Raw genomic sequence first — 19,671 nt, 5'->3', positions numbered from 1 at the left:
ATGGTAAAGCATCTGTGTGCAGGGCAGGAGTCCCAGGTTTGATCCCTGGGTTGGGAAGATCCCCTGGAGAAGGAAATGGAAGCCCACTCCAGTACTCTTGCTTGGATGGAGGAGCCTGGTAGGCTACAGTCCATGGGGTACATTATCCATAATAGCCTCCCATATTTTCTAAGCAGGGTTTCTGTACCTTGGCTGTGTATTAGAAACACCCAGGGAAATTTGCAAAACTACTGCTGCCTAGATCCATCTGCAGAAATTTGGATTTAATTGGTCTGGATAGGGTCCGAGTTTCAGTTGTTAGGTTGGTTATTTCCCCTGGATAATTCACACACGCAGCCATGACTGAAAGTCAGTGAACCAGAGTCTGAGGAGGGAAGACATTGACACCGCAGCTCTTGAAGTCATAGGCCTTCCACCTCACCTAAGGACCGACGAGTCCACTCATCACCGGTAACAGGTGACCCAGACTTCAGAGGCAAGGCCAATTGTAGATGGAATAGACATGTTCAGAAGACTCTGGAGGTGCATAGTGAAGGACCGAGGTGCTCTACGTCCCTAATATCTTAGTAAAGATGAAGAACAAAGCCCCAAACTCTGGCATTGCTTGTATTCAAGCCTCCCCTGACCACCTTAGCTGGGTGAGTCACTGGGCCCAACTGAGTGGTAGGTTGTGTGCAGTGAATTTTGTCTTAGAGGATGAGAAAGTCACTAGGGCACAGGAAATGTGCCTTGCTTTTGGAAAGCTCTGCTCAAGGAATTTCTTGAGTTTGAATATTCTAAATTGATTACTATTTCCCATCTCTTTGAAATTCAAGTTTTGTACAAATAATCTTCATGGTACTCAAGTTTGACATCATCATCATATTGATGTGTATATAACTGTGTGTATATATACAAATATGTGTGTGTGTTATGTATTAAATTGCGTTTTTCTTCTCCTGTATCCAGGCTGCACACTGTAACCACAGTCAGGAAGTCTTCTGCTGTGCTGGAAATCCATCAAGAGGTATGAAGATGGACACAGCATTATTCATGGACACGATGATTCACTTACTTGCCTCTTCACTGCTCTTAATGTTTGATTGTGACCACACTTTTCTCTTGATATTATATTTTTATATTTTGTACACTTTTCCTTTTTTTCCTTGCTAGGACTTGCTGAGAAATCCAATGGCCAAATGGAAACTAGATGATAAGTTACTACTTTAAGGAATATTAGTAGGATGAGCCTCCCTGGGTTTTTTTTAAAAATTCTATTTTAAAGCCTATGTCATGCAAAGTATCAAGCCTGAGATATTGAGGACAATGTTTAAAAATTTTATTTATTAGGGCATACTTAATTTCATTATATCAGCATTATTATTATTAATGGAGGGCCAGGGAGGCTGTTTCTGGGGCTCATGTAGGTGGGTGATTATAGAGACTGTGTGTTGGACAGTGACTCTTTGACCGGGAGATGCTCTTGATTCTTGCAGCCTATCTCTTCTCCTGCCGAGAGAGGTCACACTCTAATGGTAGTGATGCCCCAAAGCAGTCCTCTAGGGAAACCAATTTGCCTTCAATCCCTAAATGGAAAACAGTTCTATCTCAGAATTTGAGGACCAAAATAATTCCCACTGATGATAATTTTAATCACATGGAATTTTTCTCATATTAAGTTCTGCATACTAATACAGTGGGTGATACAGAGTATTACTAGTTATAATCTTTAGGAAACAAATGCAGCGAACATAGCCGTGTTGTTCCTTTTATTCATTTGTTCTTTGTCACCTTTGTTCTTTCTTTCATTCATTCTCTTTTTCCTCTGACAAATACCTTGTGAGGTCTGCAGGTAAAGAGATGCAGTTAAAAATGGCATAGAGTGATTTCACTGTATGTTTTCATATCTCATATATTGGTGCAATTTCTTTACAATAGGCAGATTTAATTTGTCTTCATGTTTAAAGCAGCTTTAGAGATATATTAGCAAATTGAGTTGGGAAGGGGAAGAGCTTGAGGGTAGGATACTGAAGGGGTCACTGATGTCTGCCAAACAAAATATCTTAAAGACTGTCCAAATGTCAGAGGGTGTTTTATACAGGGAGACCTCAGAGGTACTGTGGACTGGGTTCCAGACACTGCCATCAGTTGACTAATTCAATAAGGCAGGTCGCACAACTTTTGTAGTTTCCCAGCGCATCTAAAAGTTATGTACACTGCGCTGTAGTCTCCTAAGTGTGCAGTAGCACTGTGTCTAAAGCAACAACGTACATACTTTAATTAAAAAATACTTCATCGCTAAAAAAAGTGCTAACCATCATCTAAGCCCTTAGTGAGTTTAGTGGTAACATTCAAGAGCACTGATCACAGATTACTACAACAGATACAATAATAATGAAAAAATTTAAAATATTGTGAGAGTGAGAAAAACGTGACACGCAGAGACACAAAGTGAAAAATGGACAATCAGTGACCCTGGATCTGCTCAAGGTGGAGTTGCCACAAACGTTCAGTTTGCAAAAATGCAATATCTTTGAAGTGCAGTAAAGCAAAGTACGATAAAACGAGGAGCGCCTGTATGTCATTATAGAAAAAATGTTAGGGAAGATCACATCAGCCTTTGATTCAGTAACTAGTTTTGTAGAAAGTGAGCCAGATCTATTACTCAGAAGGCCAAAGAGTTCACCAGTCTGCATTCCTCTTGTGAAAAAAGGGGCAAACATCAAGAAATATAACAACCAGAGAGTATTTGACAAGAAAACACATTGGAGGGCATGTCGAAGTTCAAACACTTAACCTCCACCACAAAGTAAAACCAAGGTTCCCCACTGTGACCTTGAGTGATTTTTCAAAGATTGTACAACTTTTAATATATATGTTCATTGGGTTATGAAATTGTGTGGAGTATATTCTGAACAGTTGCATCCAAGAGATTTTAATCAAGACAAACATTGCTAATACTTTTCTCAGTTACTTTGAACTTGCTTTTCTGAACCATGCTAGAGTAATTGTATGTAAGGGTCTTCCCAGATTGATCATAAAATAAACTATATATATTTATATATAGTTATATATGTAAATACATTATATATGTAGTTATATATATATAAATATTAACCCTCACATGTATTACAGCCTCTAGAATAGAGAAGCATACATTATATGCATTACATGAATTTGAGAGGAAAAGTCATTCAGTCTGTACAAGTGCATTATTATTGCTTTTCTTTCAGTTTGGGTTTAACGTTGACCCAATCTGTGTAGGCAAATACTGCATTCTCTCATTCAGCTTTGAATTCCAGAAGCTTCTATTAAAGGGCCTATCATCTACTCTGTCCTGAATGTTTTGGGAGACACAAAAGAGAGGGAGGCTGTGCTTTCAGTTCTCTAAGAATTTGGGGGTTCTGGCAAAATCTTGACCTCTATCTACGTTATAAATGCTTTTAAAGATTATTTATTTATTTATTTTTGGGCGCGCTGGGTCTTCTTGCTGCACGCAGGTTTTCTCTACTTGCGGTGCGTGGGGGCTACTGTCTTGTTGAGGAGCCTGGGCTCTAGGGCTCATCGAGTCAGCAGTTGCGGTGTGTGGGCTTAGCTGTCACGTGGCATATGGGATCTTCCTGGAGCAGAGACTGAACCTGTGTCTCCTGAATTGGCAGGCAGATTCTTAACCACTGTACCACCAGGGAAGTTCATATAAATGGTTCATATTATCTTTATTAATAATAATAATTTTTAGATGGGGATCTGCAGACACCAGTAGGGTTTACTTTGGTGGGATACTTTGAGAAAATGCAGAGCGTCAAGACAGATCCGGGGAAGCTGATTTGCATAGGTGCCTCTGTGCCCCAGATGTAGGGGAGAAATAAGGGGTTTCTACCGTCTTCCAGAGCTGAATTCTTTCCTTGCCCGAGGCAGTAACCTGCTGTAGACTCTGGATATTTGAACGCTTGGTTTGAGCAAAGGAAAAGTTCACAAATCTTCTTTTCCCAGGTTACGTCAAAATTAGGCTGATAAGCGGTTTGAGGGCACAGTGAATTAAGCATTGTCTCCCCAAAACAAAGATTAGAGCATCAGAGAAACAGCATCGGGTAGAAGTACAGGGTACAGATGTTCACTTAGCCAGAGCTAATCTCACACTCAGGTCCTGTCATTTACCAGCTGCTTGGGCCTGGGCAGATAACTCACTCTGTCCTGTCCTCATTTATCCTAGCTGCAAATAGGGACAGTCTTACCTCACTGGAGTTTGTTGTGAGTGATTTAAGTTGGCAAGGTTCTTAGGACAATTCTGGCCCTTTGAAATTATACCATAAATGAAAGCTGCTATTATTAACATAGCTAGTGTTAAGAATACCACCTTGGGGATATGCTTACCTGCCTAAACCACAGCTGGGGGTGGCAGGTGGTACATTAGACCAAGAGAGTAGAGGTTTGCTGCATTCCAGTAGGCACCCTTCTGGAAGGAGAAGGAGGCTGGAGTACCTTGTCTATTTCATTCTAATGGAAGGATCGAGAAGACCAGCCCTTTATAGATACTTCACCGAAGTGAGAACATAATTTCCTGCTATAGATCTTTTTGGAAATAGAGGCAGACTCAGAAATTCTTTTTGAGGCTCAACTAGTTATAACAATTCTCACATAGTTACCTCAGGTTACTAGCTGGAGAGTAGACTTAAAGCAGAGAAATTTTTATTTTGAAGGCTTAGCTAGGATTTTTAACCACTTAATGTCCATGTATGATATATGGAGTATGGTCTAAATCCTTGTTGCCTAGAGTATAGTCTTCAGAACCAGAGCTTGGGTGTTTTTTTTAAAAATTGGAATATAATTACTTTACAATGTTGTGTTAGTTTCTGCTGTACAATGCAGTGAATCAGTTATATGTATACATATGTCCCTCCCCTCTTGAGCCTACCTCCCACCCACCCACCCACTTGCATTATGCCCCTCCAGATCATCACAGAGCCTGGAGCTGCACCCCCTGTGCTATACAGCAGCTTCCCACTAGCTATCTACTCTACGAATGGCAGCGTATATATGTCAATCCTGCTCGTCTAGCTCGTCCCTCCCTTCCCTTCCCCTTTGCGTCTGCATCTGCATTTTCTACGTCTGCATCTCTGTTCCTGCTCTGCAAATAGGTTTATCTATACCACCTTCCTAGATTCCATATGGTGGTTGTGGTTTAGTCGATAAGTCGTATCCAACTCTTTGTGACCCCGTGGACTGTAGCCCACCAGACTCCTCTGCCCACGGGATTTCCCAAACAAGAATACTGGAGTGGGTTGCCATTTCCTTCTCCAGGGGATCTTCCCAACCCAAGGACTGAACCTGCATCTCCTACGTCTCATATGTTGGCAGGCAGATTCTTTACTGCTGAGCCACCAGGGAATGCATTAATATATGATATTTTCCAAAGCTGGTTAGATTCTCCTTCTTAGGAAAGCAGGGGAGGGGAACACGAGGCTGGTGGGTGAGTCGACACTTTCCTGGCCTACAGGGATGTTGATGGGGATAGACTACTCAGAACTAACTTGTTCAAAGAGAAAGAGATTTTCCCTTGATACAAAGAGTCACACTTTTGTAAGTATTTTCTGTTTTGAATGTAGCATCCACTTGCAACACCCACCCTCCCCAAATACACACACACACACCCCCAAATGAACAAAATCTAATTTTGTCAGAGGAAAAGAAAAGCATCTGATCCATCTGAAAAATGAGCCAAATTTGGCAGCAGCCAGCTTGTGGGATTTATCCCAACTGCCCAGAATACTATCTGAATCTACAAATTTTGATCTTCCATGCATGAAGGAAGCATGGCCATAGATGAACCCAGGTTGATAGAACCTTTTAAAGCACTGGGAGTGAAGAGTAACAGCATAAAGTAGCGAGTCACTCTCAACACTCCAGGAGAGTGGAGACACTGGCAACCTTCACTAAACACAGGACTAGACCTGATCACGACACAGATACTTTCAAGCTAGGGTTCTGCAGGAACTCGCTGTCATTGGGGAACTGGTAGGGCATTCATCCGAAAGAAAACCTAATTCTGCTGTTGAGTCTGATGGTGGGTCAGAGATGAAGAGATGAAGCCCTTAGCTCAGGATGAGGATGAAACCAAGAACTCTCCAAAGATGATACTTCTCCCAGGATAGGGATGATGGCCAAGGTGAGAAAAGGTCTGCCCATTGTTAGCAAATCGAGTCCCGCTGCTTGCTGGTTACAAAATCAGTATTCACAAATGTTGGTAGAAAGTAAAGGTGCCTGGAATCAGGATGCTGGCTATCTGGGGAGATGGTAGGCTAAGCACTCCCCCGCCCCCACCCAACTACCTCTGAACATTCTATTCAGCCATGAAAGCCTTTAAAGGGAAACAGGGAAGGACTCTCAGTTAATCACTGAGATGAAGGGTCAGAGCCATTGCCACCCCTCACTGGGTACAGGCTTGACAACTCGTGGTCTTCTTCTAGAAACTTGTTCCCACGGTTTGATCACACATTTTGGGAGATTGTTGAAGGGGAAGCTAGGGAAGAGATCTGGTCATCTGTTAATTACTCATTCTTCATGTCTACTCCTTTGATTTACAGAAAGAACCAACCAGTCAGGCCAGGTATTGTGTGATTAAAAGATCTGAAAGGTGTTCTTGGGCTGGACACGAGTAGAGGATGGAGGTGCTGGCTTAAACCTTAGTTATTCAATGCAGTATAGTTTTGCTAAAGTGATAAGAAAAGGGGCCTCCTGCTGAGGGCAGGTTTCTGCAAAAAGAGCTCCTTACAGCACCATCTCTATTGAGCCTTTTTCTGGTACCTTTTTAAGGTAGCTGAGCAGACTCCCAGGAGGAGCTTGTAATGAAGAATATGGGCCGGGAGAAGGGCAGTTCTGAAAATCAGCAGTTGGATCAGCCTGGATTCTTGAGACCAGGCAGGTACCCCTGTGAGAAGCAGCTGGCTCCATGGTAATAATAGTAAAGACCAAGCGCCTCTGGACTGTAATAGGTTGAGCGGATAACACAGAAATGAGAGCGGAGTGGAGGGGCAAGAGACAGTGAATGAACAAGGGAATTTCATGTCCCTTTGCTGGGTTGAAGCAGCCGCTACTGGCCCAGGGCTGGCAAGGGGACACACCATTTGGAGGATCTCATAAACTGGGGACTTTATGGGCAGAGGAGAGCAGCAATCCTTTCAGGCAAACTACAAAAAAAAAAAAAAAAAAAAATTGCTTGCAAAAGTTGATATAAAAAGAAAGACTTCTTTAAATTTATTTAAAAATTATTTATATTGAGCTCCTGGTGAGAGCTTCCTTGGTGGCTCAGCTTTAAAGAATCTGCCTACAATGCAGGAGACCCGGGTTTGATCCCTGGGTCAAGAAGATCCCCTGGAGAAGGAAGTGGCAACCCACTCTAGTACTCTTGCCTAGAGAATCCTATGGACAGAGGCGCCTGGAGGGCTCTAGTCCATAGGGTCACATAGAGTTGGGCATGACTGAAGCTGCTAAGCAGCAACAGCAACAGCTCCTGGTGACAACACCAGAAATGGTTAAATCATTGTGAGCATAATGTAATAGCAAAACAAACACCCTGACTAGAATATCTAGCTTTGGTCACCCTGAATTTCCTAGGCGGGGCACCAAGGCTATACCTTTGCTGGTCATAATGAACTGAATAATTCTGAAGGTTATGTATACATAGATGTGATGCTGGAAGGTTGTAAAGGACTAATTTACTCCATATTCAGCAGTGTAGTGCCTTGGTTCTGCTTGGTGTTGTCTTGATTTAATTTAACACGGTTATTAATTAACATAGTTTATCATTCAAAAGTAATGATTTTCAAATTTTCATTTCAGTCAGGCTACTGCTTTTGTTGTGTCTTTCCCACTGAAGTGTCTTAAGGGTTTTTTCAAATTGTTTTGTAGTTTGGAATGGTAGAAGTTACAGGGAAACTATGTTGTCCAGAAAATACCCCATCGGTTTTATTTCATAAATGAGAAGTGGTGGGAACTATGATTATCTCTTGCGAGTCTGCTCTGGCACCCTGTTTTGTATTGATTCCAATTAGTACAAATAGGTTAGATGTGTTCTCATTATAGTGGCAGCTACACAATTAAAAGTTGTATAAAAGATCAGAACTTGAGTTATGCACCAAGATGTAAATTTCTCCAAGGAAAATAACAACAGTGACAATATTATTAAGTTTAACATGTGCAAACATTGCTCTGGTGCAGAGGTCAGCAAATGACAGCCCGTGGGCCAAAGGCCAGTCCACTGATGGTTTTTGTCAATAAAGTTTTATTGGAACATAAACATGCTTAGTTGCTTACATATTATCAATGGCTGCAAGAGAGACTGTCTTGCACAGTCTAAATTAAGTACTTTCTGGTACACTACAGAAAACGTTTGCTAAAAGCTGCTGTTCTGTTTGTTTTACGTGTCTTAATGACTCTAGTGGATATTCTTTGTTCCCTATGAGAAAACTGAGCCACAGAGAATTGATAGAATTGATGCAGTGTGCTCAAAACCCCACCGCCTACCAGGGTGCCAGAGGAAGAGCTCGAGTTCCAGCTCTATCTCGCTGCCTCCAGAGGCTGTGCCTCTTACTACTGTGTTTATTCTGGATTTAGCTCTCCTCCTTTCCTCTTGCCTGCTTTAAAATCCTACTCTAGGTCTCTTACAATAATTCTACTTGCTTTTTTGACTTACAAGTGGGAATTTACCAGTGAGAATTAAGAACTGATTTCTGGACCCTTTCTATGGATTCAGAAGGTCCCAGTCCAGGTGTATTAGGCCCTAACTCCATTTATGTTCTAAGGGAACCAATCATCTGGGGGTGCAATGAAGTGATGGCAGGTAAGGGTAAATTCAAGACACATTTCTTGAGTGCTTCCTATATGGGAGGGTAGGCAAAAAATAGTACATATTCTTTACAGGAAAAGAAGTCATAGTCTGATGGAAAAACAGATGAGTAAATAGATTTCAATGCATGTTGGGGAGTGTTAGAATAGAGGCTGTCCAGGGAGTTACAAGAGCATAGGAGGACGCTTCTAAATCATGTTGGTGTGGAAATGGGAATGGACCCTGGGTATTCCTGGGAAAGGGAATCCTAATAGGAGTCAGTCAGGATAAATTGCTAGGGACCTGTGGTCTTCAACACTGAATGGGGCTTTGTGAGGAAGAGCACACGTATGTCACGGCCAGGTGGCTGTAGAGGCTCTGAGAAGCTGGGTAAGAGACCTGGAAGAGGCCATCACTTCCTGCAGGTCTTTAAACATTGTAACATTGTGTCCAGTAACTTCCCTCATTTTCAACTGACTGTAGGAAACTATGTACATGATTTCCATTTGGGATCATACATTTGAAGTCAGTGTAGTCCTCATTCTCATTCAAATGTGGCAACTGGAGCACCTCTATCAGAATTGTCTGAGATGCTCATTTAAAATGGAAATCATCAGGCTTCCACACCTCCTACATCAGACTCTCTGTGGAGTTGTACCTATTTAAATCTGCGTGATATTTAAATCCAGTGGTGTTTATTTATATCTACATTTAAGTAAACATCCTGGGCGGTTCTTATACATTCCTTGGTTTAAGAAGCATGGCAGGGTAGTTTTAAGAAGGAATAAGGGGAGTGTCAATCTAGGTGATGTGGATCTTAATAGGGGTACCCGGGCTTCAGAGGAAAAGATGGATGATAGATGTGTTTTGGAAATAAAAATTGATGAGTTGGTGATTCATTGGATTTGGGTAACTGGTAGCAAAGGAAAAGGAAATGCTCTTCCTGATTTAAGCAATTCTGACCTAGGTTATTGAAATGAGATAGAGACTGTTTTTCTCCCACCTAAAACACCTAACTCTTCCTGCCCTCTCTCCCAGGATAATTGAGATACTTGCTCACTAACTTCTTGTTTTCTCTTCTGGAAATGAACCAGACTCTCTGGAAATGAACACTCAGTTTAGTTCCCCAGAAATTCAAAATAATGTCCAGAGTGGTTGTTTGGAATGTAGTGAAGGTGAAGTCGCTCAGTCATGTCCGACTTTTTGCGACTCCGTGGACTGTAGCCTACCAGGCTCCTCCATCCATGGGATTCTCCAGGCAAGAATATTGGAGTGGGTTGCCATTTTTTAAGTGAGAATCCCAATACATGGGTTCCTCAGTGGTGCTCCTGGTAAAGAATCTGCCTGCCAGTGCAGGAGATGTAAGAGATGTGGGTTTGATCCTTGGGCTGAGAAGATCTCCTGGAGGAGGAAATGGTACCCCACTCCAGTATTTTCGTTGGGAGAATCCCATGGACAGAAGTGCCTAGTGGGCTACAGTCCATCATGGGATTGCAAAGAGTAGGACAAGACTGAGTGTCTGAGCACAGTACATCCTAATACATAATATGGTAGATTTTTGAAATTGTTATGCCAAATGTGAGGGATGTGGAGGCTGGCAAGAAAAGCAATTTAGTTAAATGAAGGAGTCTCTTCTGTGGGCAGATTTGCCATTAGAGAGCTAATGAAGACTTATTTATGAACCAACATTATCCTTTTTTTTTTTTTCTGGGAGAAAATGTTATTTAGTTGATAGTTTCTCATTCCACATGTTTGTTGATCAGATCCCTGAAATGAAATGCTCAGACTTTACAAGTCCACAAGCTCATCTGTCACAGATAATTCAGAAATGGCATCTGAGGTTCCTTTTGGTTGGCTTTGTCTGTTCTGAATAGGACAAATGCCTGTGTGATTCCAGCAAAACTCCAAGCAACTATCTGATTGGAAAGAACCTTGCTGAGGGAGTTGTTGGGACTGTTTTCTCTCCCTGGTTAGTTGTATGACTTTGGTCCAACACGTAACTGGATAGTGATGTTGAATCAGATACTAATGTAAACCTCTAGGAGCTGATTTTCTAACAGCAAGGGAAGATCAGGGGATGGATGGCTAGATGGATGGTTTGGCTTCAGGGAGGAAGCAGTTTAAACAGAATCTTAAAGGCTGGATTAGATTTTCTGGCATAGGAAGGGGTGGTCCCTGGGGGGCATGACTAGAGGATAGAAAATGATTTATATTGATCAAAGTGTGTAGGAGTGAGTTAGGCTGTAGAGGTGAAAAGGGGCTAGATCTTAGGGAGCCTTATAGGTTAGTCTTCGGAGTTTGCATTTCATTCTAGGCAGTGCCTCTTAGGAGTTGAAGGCATGGATGGTGGTTGGGAGATTAGGTAGGTGGGACAGAGAAGGGAGTCCTGAACTAGAATAGTGACTGTTAGAATGTCCAGGAAGGGAGCAGGATGAGATGCATCTGGAAAGCTTGAACTTGCAGGACCAATTACATGTGGGAAAAGGGAAAAAGAAGTTCAAAGCTGTCCTCAGTGACAATATCCATCCACATCCCTGGGCTTCTGGTATTTGTGTATATGTGAGTGTGGTATGATTAGGGTCTGAATTTAGTTTTGGAATCTCTCCACTAATGGATGGTCTGCTTCTCCTGGAAACTCAGTTTTTCTTCTCTGCAGTTGGAAGAGCAAGCTTACTGGTTGTGAAGAAGGCACCTAAAGTGTTCACATGGTGTCTGGCATTTATAGAGATGTTAGCTTACAAATGTTGGTCCCCTGACCTCCCACCCACACCCTATTTATCCTATCAGGAGAAAAGTAATTTACAGGGAATATAAAATAATAATGTACCCTAGGAGTATTGAAGTCACCTACCTTAGCCAAATAGTCCTGTTCTAATATAATGGCAGAGTTACCGACTGCAGCATGCTGGAGACCCATGTTTTCAAAATTCTCCTCTGCACACCCTGGTTCCCAATTGTGTCTGACTCTTCACAACCCCATGGACTGCAGCATGCCAGGCCCCTCTTAATCTGGTGAATAAGTGACTGATGGTGTACTGAATTGGGTTTTTGAAAGCTTGTCTGGACCTGGAGCTGATTCAAGGAGGTCAGTCTGTGTCTCCTTCTGGGGCAGCTTCATTCCACAGTAATTTGACTTTTTCTCTTACAGAAGAGGTACTGGGCAGATGAGAGTGTGGTTGGTGAAAATATATTTTTATAATTGGAAAAGCATTGGGTGGGGGTCTTCTGCTGATGGGAAGGCATGCCAGGTTAGGGAGTTAGGTTTGGTCCTGATGCCTCTGAGCACTCTGTGATTTTTCCAGGTCAAGTGCAGTTTCAGTGAGGATAGTGTGGGCATCCTGAACTCAGATGTTCCTGGTCATGACAGTTAATGGGGAGGTCATTGCAGATGCAAGTTCTCAGATGTGGGTCCCATGTGGGCAGAAACTTCCAGATTCTCACACCTGAATTACTTCTCTCCCCCCACTCCCCCTTCATTAAGGATCTTGGGAATGTCCCTTACCTTTAGAAAATAAGAAGTCAAACCATGGCAACCTGAATCTTTTTTTTTTTTTTTTTGTAAAACAGAGAACAGAGACCGTTATATTTACAACTTAATAGAATAATTTTAAATTTATTTTTAATTTATTTGAAATATATAGTAGGAACAAAATAAGAAGTGTCTACCTTGATTACAAAGGTGACTCTTAGTTGAGGAGGGAGAGTGGAAATAGGAAATTTAGATGACAGAAAGAGACTTAAGCATTTTCTAAATTTTGAGTGGACTGTAGACACGCAAGAGATGAGTAAAAAGGGCCCATTAGGAGACTATGAAATGGTCTAGCTGGGAGATGACTAATTCATGAACACAAATCTTGGCGACAGGTAGGTTAACTATCTGAGAACTTTCTAAAGGTTAAATGTACAATATTAGAATTTTGTTAATGCCCTAAAGAGAGTTTAAATCATTAAATACATGATGCAAATATGCAAGTACCTTTAATTGGGCATAATTAAAAATAATGAGGTATGTTTAAAATAGTGACATTTAGAACAAGAGAGCAATGCAGGAGAATTTGTCTAAAAAGTCAAGTGATAGTTGCTTGGTGATTTTATTGTCAGCAGTAGAGCGAATTCTCTTTGTATAATAAATTGGGCCCTTTGGCAAATGAAATTGGTTCTAGGTCACCTGTGAGTCCCTGCAGATTCCCTGGCAGTTGGAAACCTTGGCATTCCCAAAAGACAGCTTTAGTTAAAATGAAAGATACACATGACCCTTCAAGTCAAGTCTACTGATTGCATCAGGTCAACTGAATGTTTGGCACATCCGTTTCTTGGTGATTCAGAAGCTGATTCTCTTTTACCTTCTGCCTAAACATTGGTTGGCTTTGGCTGCAGTTGCATAGGCGTTTGAGAGAAAAAATTAAGCTACTTGGGTTCTCTTTGACTACTGTCTCTACAAGTGACCTCTTCTGATTTTTCAGGTCTGTGAAGAGCTTTATCTCCAAGTTAGTGGGAGAAGCAGATAATTTACCTTTGCTTGCATGGGTCTCTGACCCTCTAAAGATTAGTTCTTCCTCTTGGACTTCATGTGTATGTTTGCTTAATATCTTTTCAAAAACTTTTATGGAATTTTTCAAGTATATACACAAGAGAAAGAATAATATAATGAATTCCAATATATCCATAACCCTCTTTCAACAATGAACAACACATAACTTATCTTGTCCCTTGTTTATCCTCATCCACTACCTTCCTCTCCCTCTTCCCCCATTATTTTGAAGCAAACAACATCCTGGAATTTCACTACAATTTTAAGAATGTCTTATTTGTGGGAACAAGATTTCCTAAAATATGATCTACAAAAACCCTCTCCTGAAAACCTTCTGCAAAAATCAAGGATTCTATTCTTCAAATACTCTGGGCAAAAGTTAGATACTATATCTCCTTTTTGAAGAGTTGCCCTGTACATTAACGTATTAGTGATTCTGAGAAATCTGCATGTAACAACTCATTTAAATCAACATCTTCCAAGTTTAATTGAATCTGGAACTCTTTATTTCCAGCAGATCCTATTTATATCAAATGGAAGAAACATCAAGAGAGAATATTTGCAACATTTACTAGACACTTACTGTGTGCCTAGTTTTGCAAGCATTTTCCTGTAAAATATTTTTATATGCATTACCTTATTTAATCCTTATAATAATCCCTTGAGATGGGATTTCCTGATGAATATATTGCCCTGTTTTTAGGTGAACAAATTGAAACTCAGAAATGTGAAATAACTTGACAAGGATCACAAAGCAGGTAAGAGACAAGGATAAGATTTACCCCCAGATGTGTAAATCCTGGAATCTGTGCTCTCATCCACTGTGCTGTTCATCTGGAGAAGAGGTGTTAGTGATATCTGATGACATGAACAGCCTCTAGTGGCTTTGATATCCTCTTATTTTCTTACAGTGACAAGGGAAACAAAAGGATGGCAAAGCGCACTTGGTAAGAGTCATTAGGCTAAGCTTAATAGCAATATCTTCTGTTTCCATTGTGCTTTGTACTTTCCAGAGTTTTATCACTGCTTTGTGATAAGAGTAGGATGAGTATTATTCCTATTCAGCTGATAAAGCAGAGAAAAGTTACATATCTTTCCTAAGGTCACAAGCTTGTTACAGGGCTAGAATTAGAACCAAGATATTTATGTTCAGTGCATTTTATTTTGACTGCCCCTGACTCTTGGCTTGTTCTGGTTGATGTGAACTGTGGAGGCAGAAAAAGCCAAACAAACAAGCAAAATACAAAAAAACAGAGGTTGAGGGGAGGAGACTGACTTCGTTCAGAATGATCTGATAGTCAAGAGTCCACAAGTGGTAATGCTCTTTACAAAACAATTCTAGAGGCGAGCTCTGGTGCTTTCCTTAATATCTATTATAGATCATGATTTTTCATATTTTAAGGTAGGAAAGGAGAAGTCTAAAGGTTTCCTTTTTCTTGGGACAACTGTGGCTCAGTCAGTAAAGAATTCACCTGCAATGCTGGAGATCTGGGTTCGATCCCTGGGTTGGGAAGATCCCCTGGAGGAGGGCACGGCAACCCACTCCAGTATTCTTGCCTGGAGAATCCCCATGGGCAGAGGAGCTTGGCAGGCTGCAGTTCATGGAGTCGCAAAGAGTCGGACATGACTGAACGGCTAAGCACAGCAACCCAACACGTGACCATCATCTCCTTTAACTCCTTTACCAGGAATAAGTTCACCAGTGCTCACTGTAATACCCACCCACACCTAATCCCTACCTTGTTTTAGATGCTCTGGTCCATAGCCTGCTGGTGATGGGAGAGGCTCTGTGGAATCACTCTGTGGTCTTTAGCCAAGATGTCCATGATGTGGCTGAAAAAGCACTGTTTGGCGAGTTGGAAGCGCAGCTCTTTGTCACCCATCTCACTTTCCTTTGTCAAGGTCAAATTGTTGCCTTCTAGAGTACATGTTTGGTAAATTCTCTGCTGAGTGTAAAATTATACAGAACATTTTTAGAATGATGCATTTATTTTCAAGTGTATCATGGGAAGCAGAACAGTTGAATATCTACACAGAATTAAGCACCAGCATTATTAGAGTTCTACTGAGGCAAACTAAAACACTTCTGATTAACTGGGCATTTATTTTGGCTGAGACACACTGGCATGGAGATAGGGAACATTTGGAGGTGGGCTGCTAATAATAAACATTATCACTTCATTAAAGTAGGTCAAGGTAAGCAGGCGTGATAGGTTTTCTTCCCACATGCTATAATTACCAAGGGCGATTCAGTAGGTTTTAGTCCTTTATATATCTGGGCCATAAAAGTGTATAATAAACAATCATTCACTGCAAGTGTTTAAAATACTTGTCTTTGGAGAGATTAAAAGAAGAGAGATGCTGAGAGAAGCACCATGATATTATTATGTACGATATTCCCTCTCATAACTAAGGAAGGCATAAATTTAAAGCTTATTAAAAATGTACAGGCACCATGATATAACAAACAAGAGCTTTGGTCCTGGGGTTAGACAACTGGAATCAAGGAATCAGCTTCTGACAATAAGGCCTTGAGAAAATCATTCACTTCTTTGAGCCTTGGTTTGCTTATTTGGAAATGAAGATAATAATAGACCCTCAAATGTTGTTCTGGGTATGTACAGTCTTAAAATTTTGTTAATATTAATAACAACAAGGAATTGACAAATATAAGTGATGAAGCTAGAGGAGAAAGGCAGCAACAAATGACCACAGGGTCCCCCTGTAAGAGGTGATGTATGTGGATGTGCAAACCTGAGGCCCTTGTCTCTGAAACAGGAGTGCATTAGGCTGCCTGCAAGTTCACTGATAAAAGGAGAGTCAGCTAGCTTAAGAGCAGTGAGTCAGAGAAAACCCCAGCAGTCAACCACACACTAAGTAACAACCCAGCATTTGCTGATTTTGGGGTCCGTGACACTGAGAAGAAAGAATGATGTTTTCCCCTCCCGATTTGGTTACCTGGTTCCTGGTTCGAATTATGTGTAAGTCAGTGTGATAAGAGAGTGCAAATCTTGTTTATTTTTTGGTTGGTTTAATTAGGTTGTGATAGTCTAGAATGAAAATTGTCTATTCCATTTAACAGGGGGCTCTTGCTCACACCAAACTGTCAAATCAATGAGCATTTAAAGTGTTCACTTGTCCTAGGAAGTCAAGCAACTTATCCCTATTTCATTCCTGGAGGTTTTGAAACTCGGGGAGCCCCAAAGCCTCTTCTGAGAAAGTACCGAGAGCTAATGATAGAGCTAGAGAAGGCTTCCTGAATTGGAGCTTTTCCAGCTGCTTTATCTACTGCAAGTTAGATGGGTGTTTTGTAAAGTATGCCAAGCATGGGCTGTTATTCTACAAAAAGAGTATCATTAAGGAAAAGAGAGACCTTAAATTAAAACATAGCTAAGGAAAGCAGAAGTGTCTGACATATACTAAGGGTAACTTTCAGAGGAATCAGTGGCAATCTGGTAAAAGAAATTTGAAAGTTGGCTGTAATTACATCCTAAACAAGAAGGTGGGCTATATAATCTTTCCAAATGAAAAAGGAAATAAATTCCAGTTGTTTTTCAGACAAGCCATGGGTAGATTACAAATACTTTGAGTGGCAGATTGAATTGTTGGAGGAAAATGAGTTCCTCTGTAATTAGGTTTGTCTTTTATATTATAAATGTCAGAATGAGAGAAAAATATAGAAAGATTTCCATTCACCCTAAAGAGACCACAAAATAATACTGAAGAGAATTTTTAAAAGTTTTTAATTTGATATTTGTAAATTTAAATAGTAACACAATCTCATTGGAGCAATGGGAGCAGTATTGCTCCAAGACATATAAAACCAAAGATGATGGATCGTCTTCCCTGCAAAATCATCTCAGTGTAAATAGTGTGACATGCATCCAACACACACAACTGAGATAGCATGTTGAAAGAGACAAATTTTCAGATAAAACCAGAGAATTTCAAAGTACTTGAGACTTCCCAACCAGTCCATTCTAAAGGAGATCAGTCCGGGTTGTTCTTTAGAAGGACTGATGCTAAAGCTGAAACTCCAATACTTAGGCCACCTCATGCGAAGAGCTGACTCCTTGGAAAAGACTCTGATGCTGGGAGGGATTGGGGGCAGGAGGAGAAGGGGATGACAGAGGATGAGATGGCTGGATGGCATCACCGACTCGATGGACGTGAGTCTGAGTGAACTCCGGGAGTTGGTGATGGACAGGGAGGCCTGGCGTGCTGCGATTCATGGGGCCGCAAAGAGCTGGACATGACTGAGCGACTGAACTGAACTGACTGAAACTTCCCAGCAAGATCAGAGAGCAACCAGAACTACCTTCTTTGGGCTTAATCGATGTAGAGGGTAAACTGAAGGCTTTAGAGTCAGGCAGGGCCAAATAAAGGAACCATGAGAAGCAGACCCAGAATAATTATTTAATATAATTATTGGAAATTGTAAAAAATAATTTCTAGAAAATAATCCCTTAGCTGAGCTGTTAGATAATGAGACTTCTCCCTTCAAATCTTAACCAAGCACTTCCTTAACCAAGCATCACAGAAAGTAGTTAATGTGACGTGGCAATCAGTGACATGGCACTCACATAGCCTTAGAACAGCTCTATCACTAAAGTGTATTTAATATGCATCTGTGTGGGTGTGGTTGTAAGGTGCAGAGGCTAGAAAATCAAGCTAAAGAGACATGATTCGGACTTTCAGAGCATAGAAAGAGAGATCAAGGACCTAGAGGCAGATGAACAAGTAAATTAAGCAGTAGAATGAATCAAGGACTTAATGCATTTGTGGGATGGTGAGGGAGGAAGAGCTGGAGCAGGTGCACATTTGGATAAGATGGACTTGGAGAGAAATAGGTGCCTTGATTCCAAAGGCAGCTACCTCTGTCTAGCGAATATGATACGGGAAGGTGTTGGAATGAAAGATAATAGTGTTCTCATCCAGAAGTAGAAGTTTAACTTGAATCCACTGGAGCATAATCCTACTCTGCCAGGGTTATCTCTTTGGGGCTTTTGACTTGCAGTGTGCTATCAAAATTGTAAGATGACAAATAGCATTACAGCTACACAATATATCTGTGTATCTGTGGGAGAATCTGAGGAAATACCCCTCCCTCCCTTTCCTCCTTCCTTCCTCTCTCTCTTTTTTTTCTTTCTTCTACTCATTCATCAATTTGTGTGATCGTATATATGCATTATATATCTTTATATACATATATGTATACCTGCATACAATAGACAAATCTCTTAACCAAAAATTTTATAAAGACTTGTGATTAGTAATAATCACATTATTTATGGAGTTCTTTGAAATGAAAAAATTGCGTATGTCTTACTCTTGGCAATTGGCTCTATTTACAGAAAGCCTAGTAGTAATTTCCTAACTTGGAAATTTTACACATGTCTTAGTAGGACCAACACAATAGGCTCTTCTGGTTATAAGTTCAACTGGGCTAGGGCTCTACCCTTGGAGTCCTGTCTTTTTCACTGGGTTTTCACCTTAAGGATCTATCTGAGGTCACCGACGGCAAGCCTTAAACTGGATGCTTTGTAAAAACATCAGACAACTCTTCATCTCCATCCCAGTGTCCATTGGTCAGACTGCTGTGAGTAACTAGATAAATGAGAGTCTGGCCTCAGAGAATATGGCTCAGAGATTGTAGATCGTCTCTATAGCTGTGCCCTCTGTGAATAGGTATGAAGAGCTACTGAATGGATGCTAAAAACAATAGATTCCACCTCAAAGATGTTATTCTCTGAACGAGCAGGTACGAATGTACTAGTACTCATGGCATGGATAGAATGAGTCATGATAATAATGGGGACTGTGACACGGAATATGAAGCTATCTTCCGGGGCCAAGAAGCCCTTCGCCTGTTCCCTGAGCTTCAGGAAAAAAAAAAAAAGACAGATTCTAATACATATTTGAAATTCTGAAAAAAATTAGTCTGTTTTGTGTATTTATTTTTTCAGCTTTGAAAAAATAGATGACCAAGGCCAGCTGAAGTGTTCTTGTTGAAATTTAGTCATCAGTATGCAACATAGATTGTTAAGTTCTTGCTTTGCAATCTTCAAGCATGATTAAAAAACAATGACCCAAGAGAGAAAGGGCATCCTTAGCAATGGGGAGGCAAGGAGTAGCTTAAAGCTTTTTATTGTTGTGATAGCAGTTGAGCTTCCTGATAACTTATTGTTGTAAACATGTCTTTGAAACTACCGACTACTGCTTGCTGTAGATGGTTAGAATTCAGACTCTTATTTGGGAAACTTCTAGAAGCATACTTTGTCAAGTCGACTTGTATAAAGCATTTGTAAGTGCTCTCTATGGGAATATTCAGAAGATG

At 40.9% G+C, this 19,671-nt stretch overlaps 1 protein-coding gene across 1 annotated transcript in view; it reads left to right on the top strand.

Annotated features, from left to right (window-relative positions):
- The window catches only part of OPN5 (opsin 5), a 32,688-nt gene extending 31,676 nt beyond the window's left edge, over positions 1–1,012 (top strand). Inside the window, exon 6 of the mRNA XM_052649690.1 lies at positions 949–1,012. Coding sequence (XP_052505650.1) covers positions 949–1,012 — 64 coding nt within the window. The remainder of the gene's footprint in view (positions 1–948) is intronic.
- Positions 1,013–19,671: the final 18,659 nt, after the last annotated feature.

The sequence above is a fragment of the Budorcas taxicolor genome, chromosome 11 (assembly GCF_023091745.1).
Source record: "Budorcas taxicolor isolate Tak-1 chromosome 11, Takin1.1, whole genome shotgun sequence".
Classification (NCBI taxonomy): domain Eukaryota; kingdom Metazoa; phylum Chordata; class Mammalia; order Artiodactyla; family Bovidae; genus Budorcas; species Budorcas taxicolor.
The sequence above is the reverse complement of the archived record's forward strand: the minus strand, read 5'-3'. Positions and strand labels throughout refer to the sequence as shown.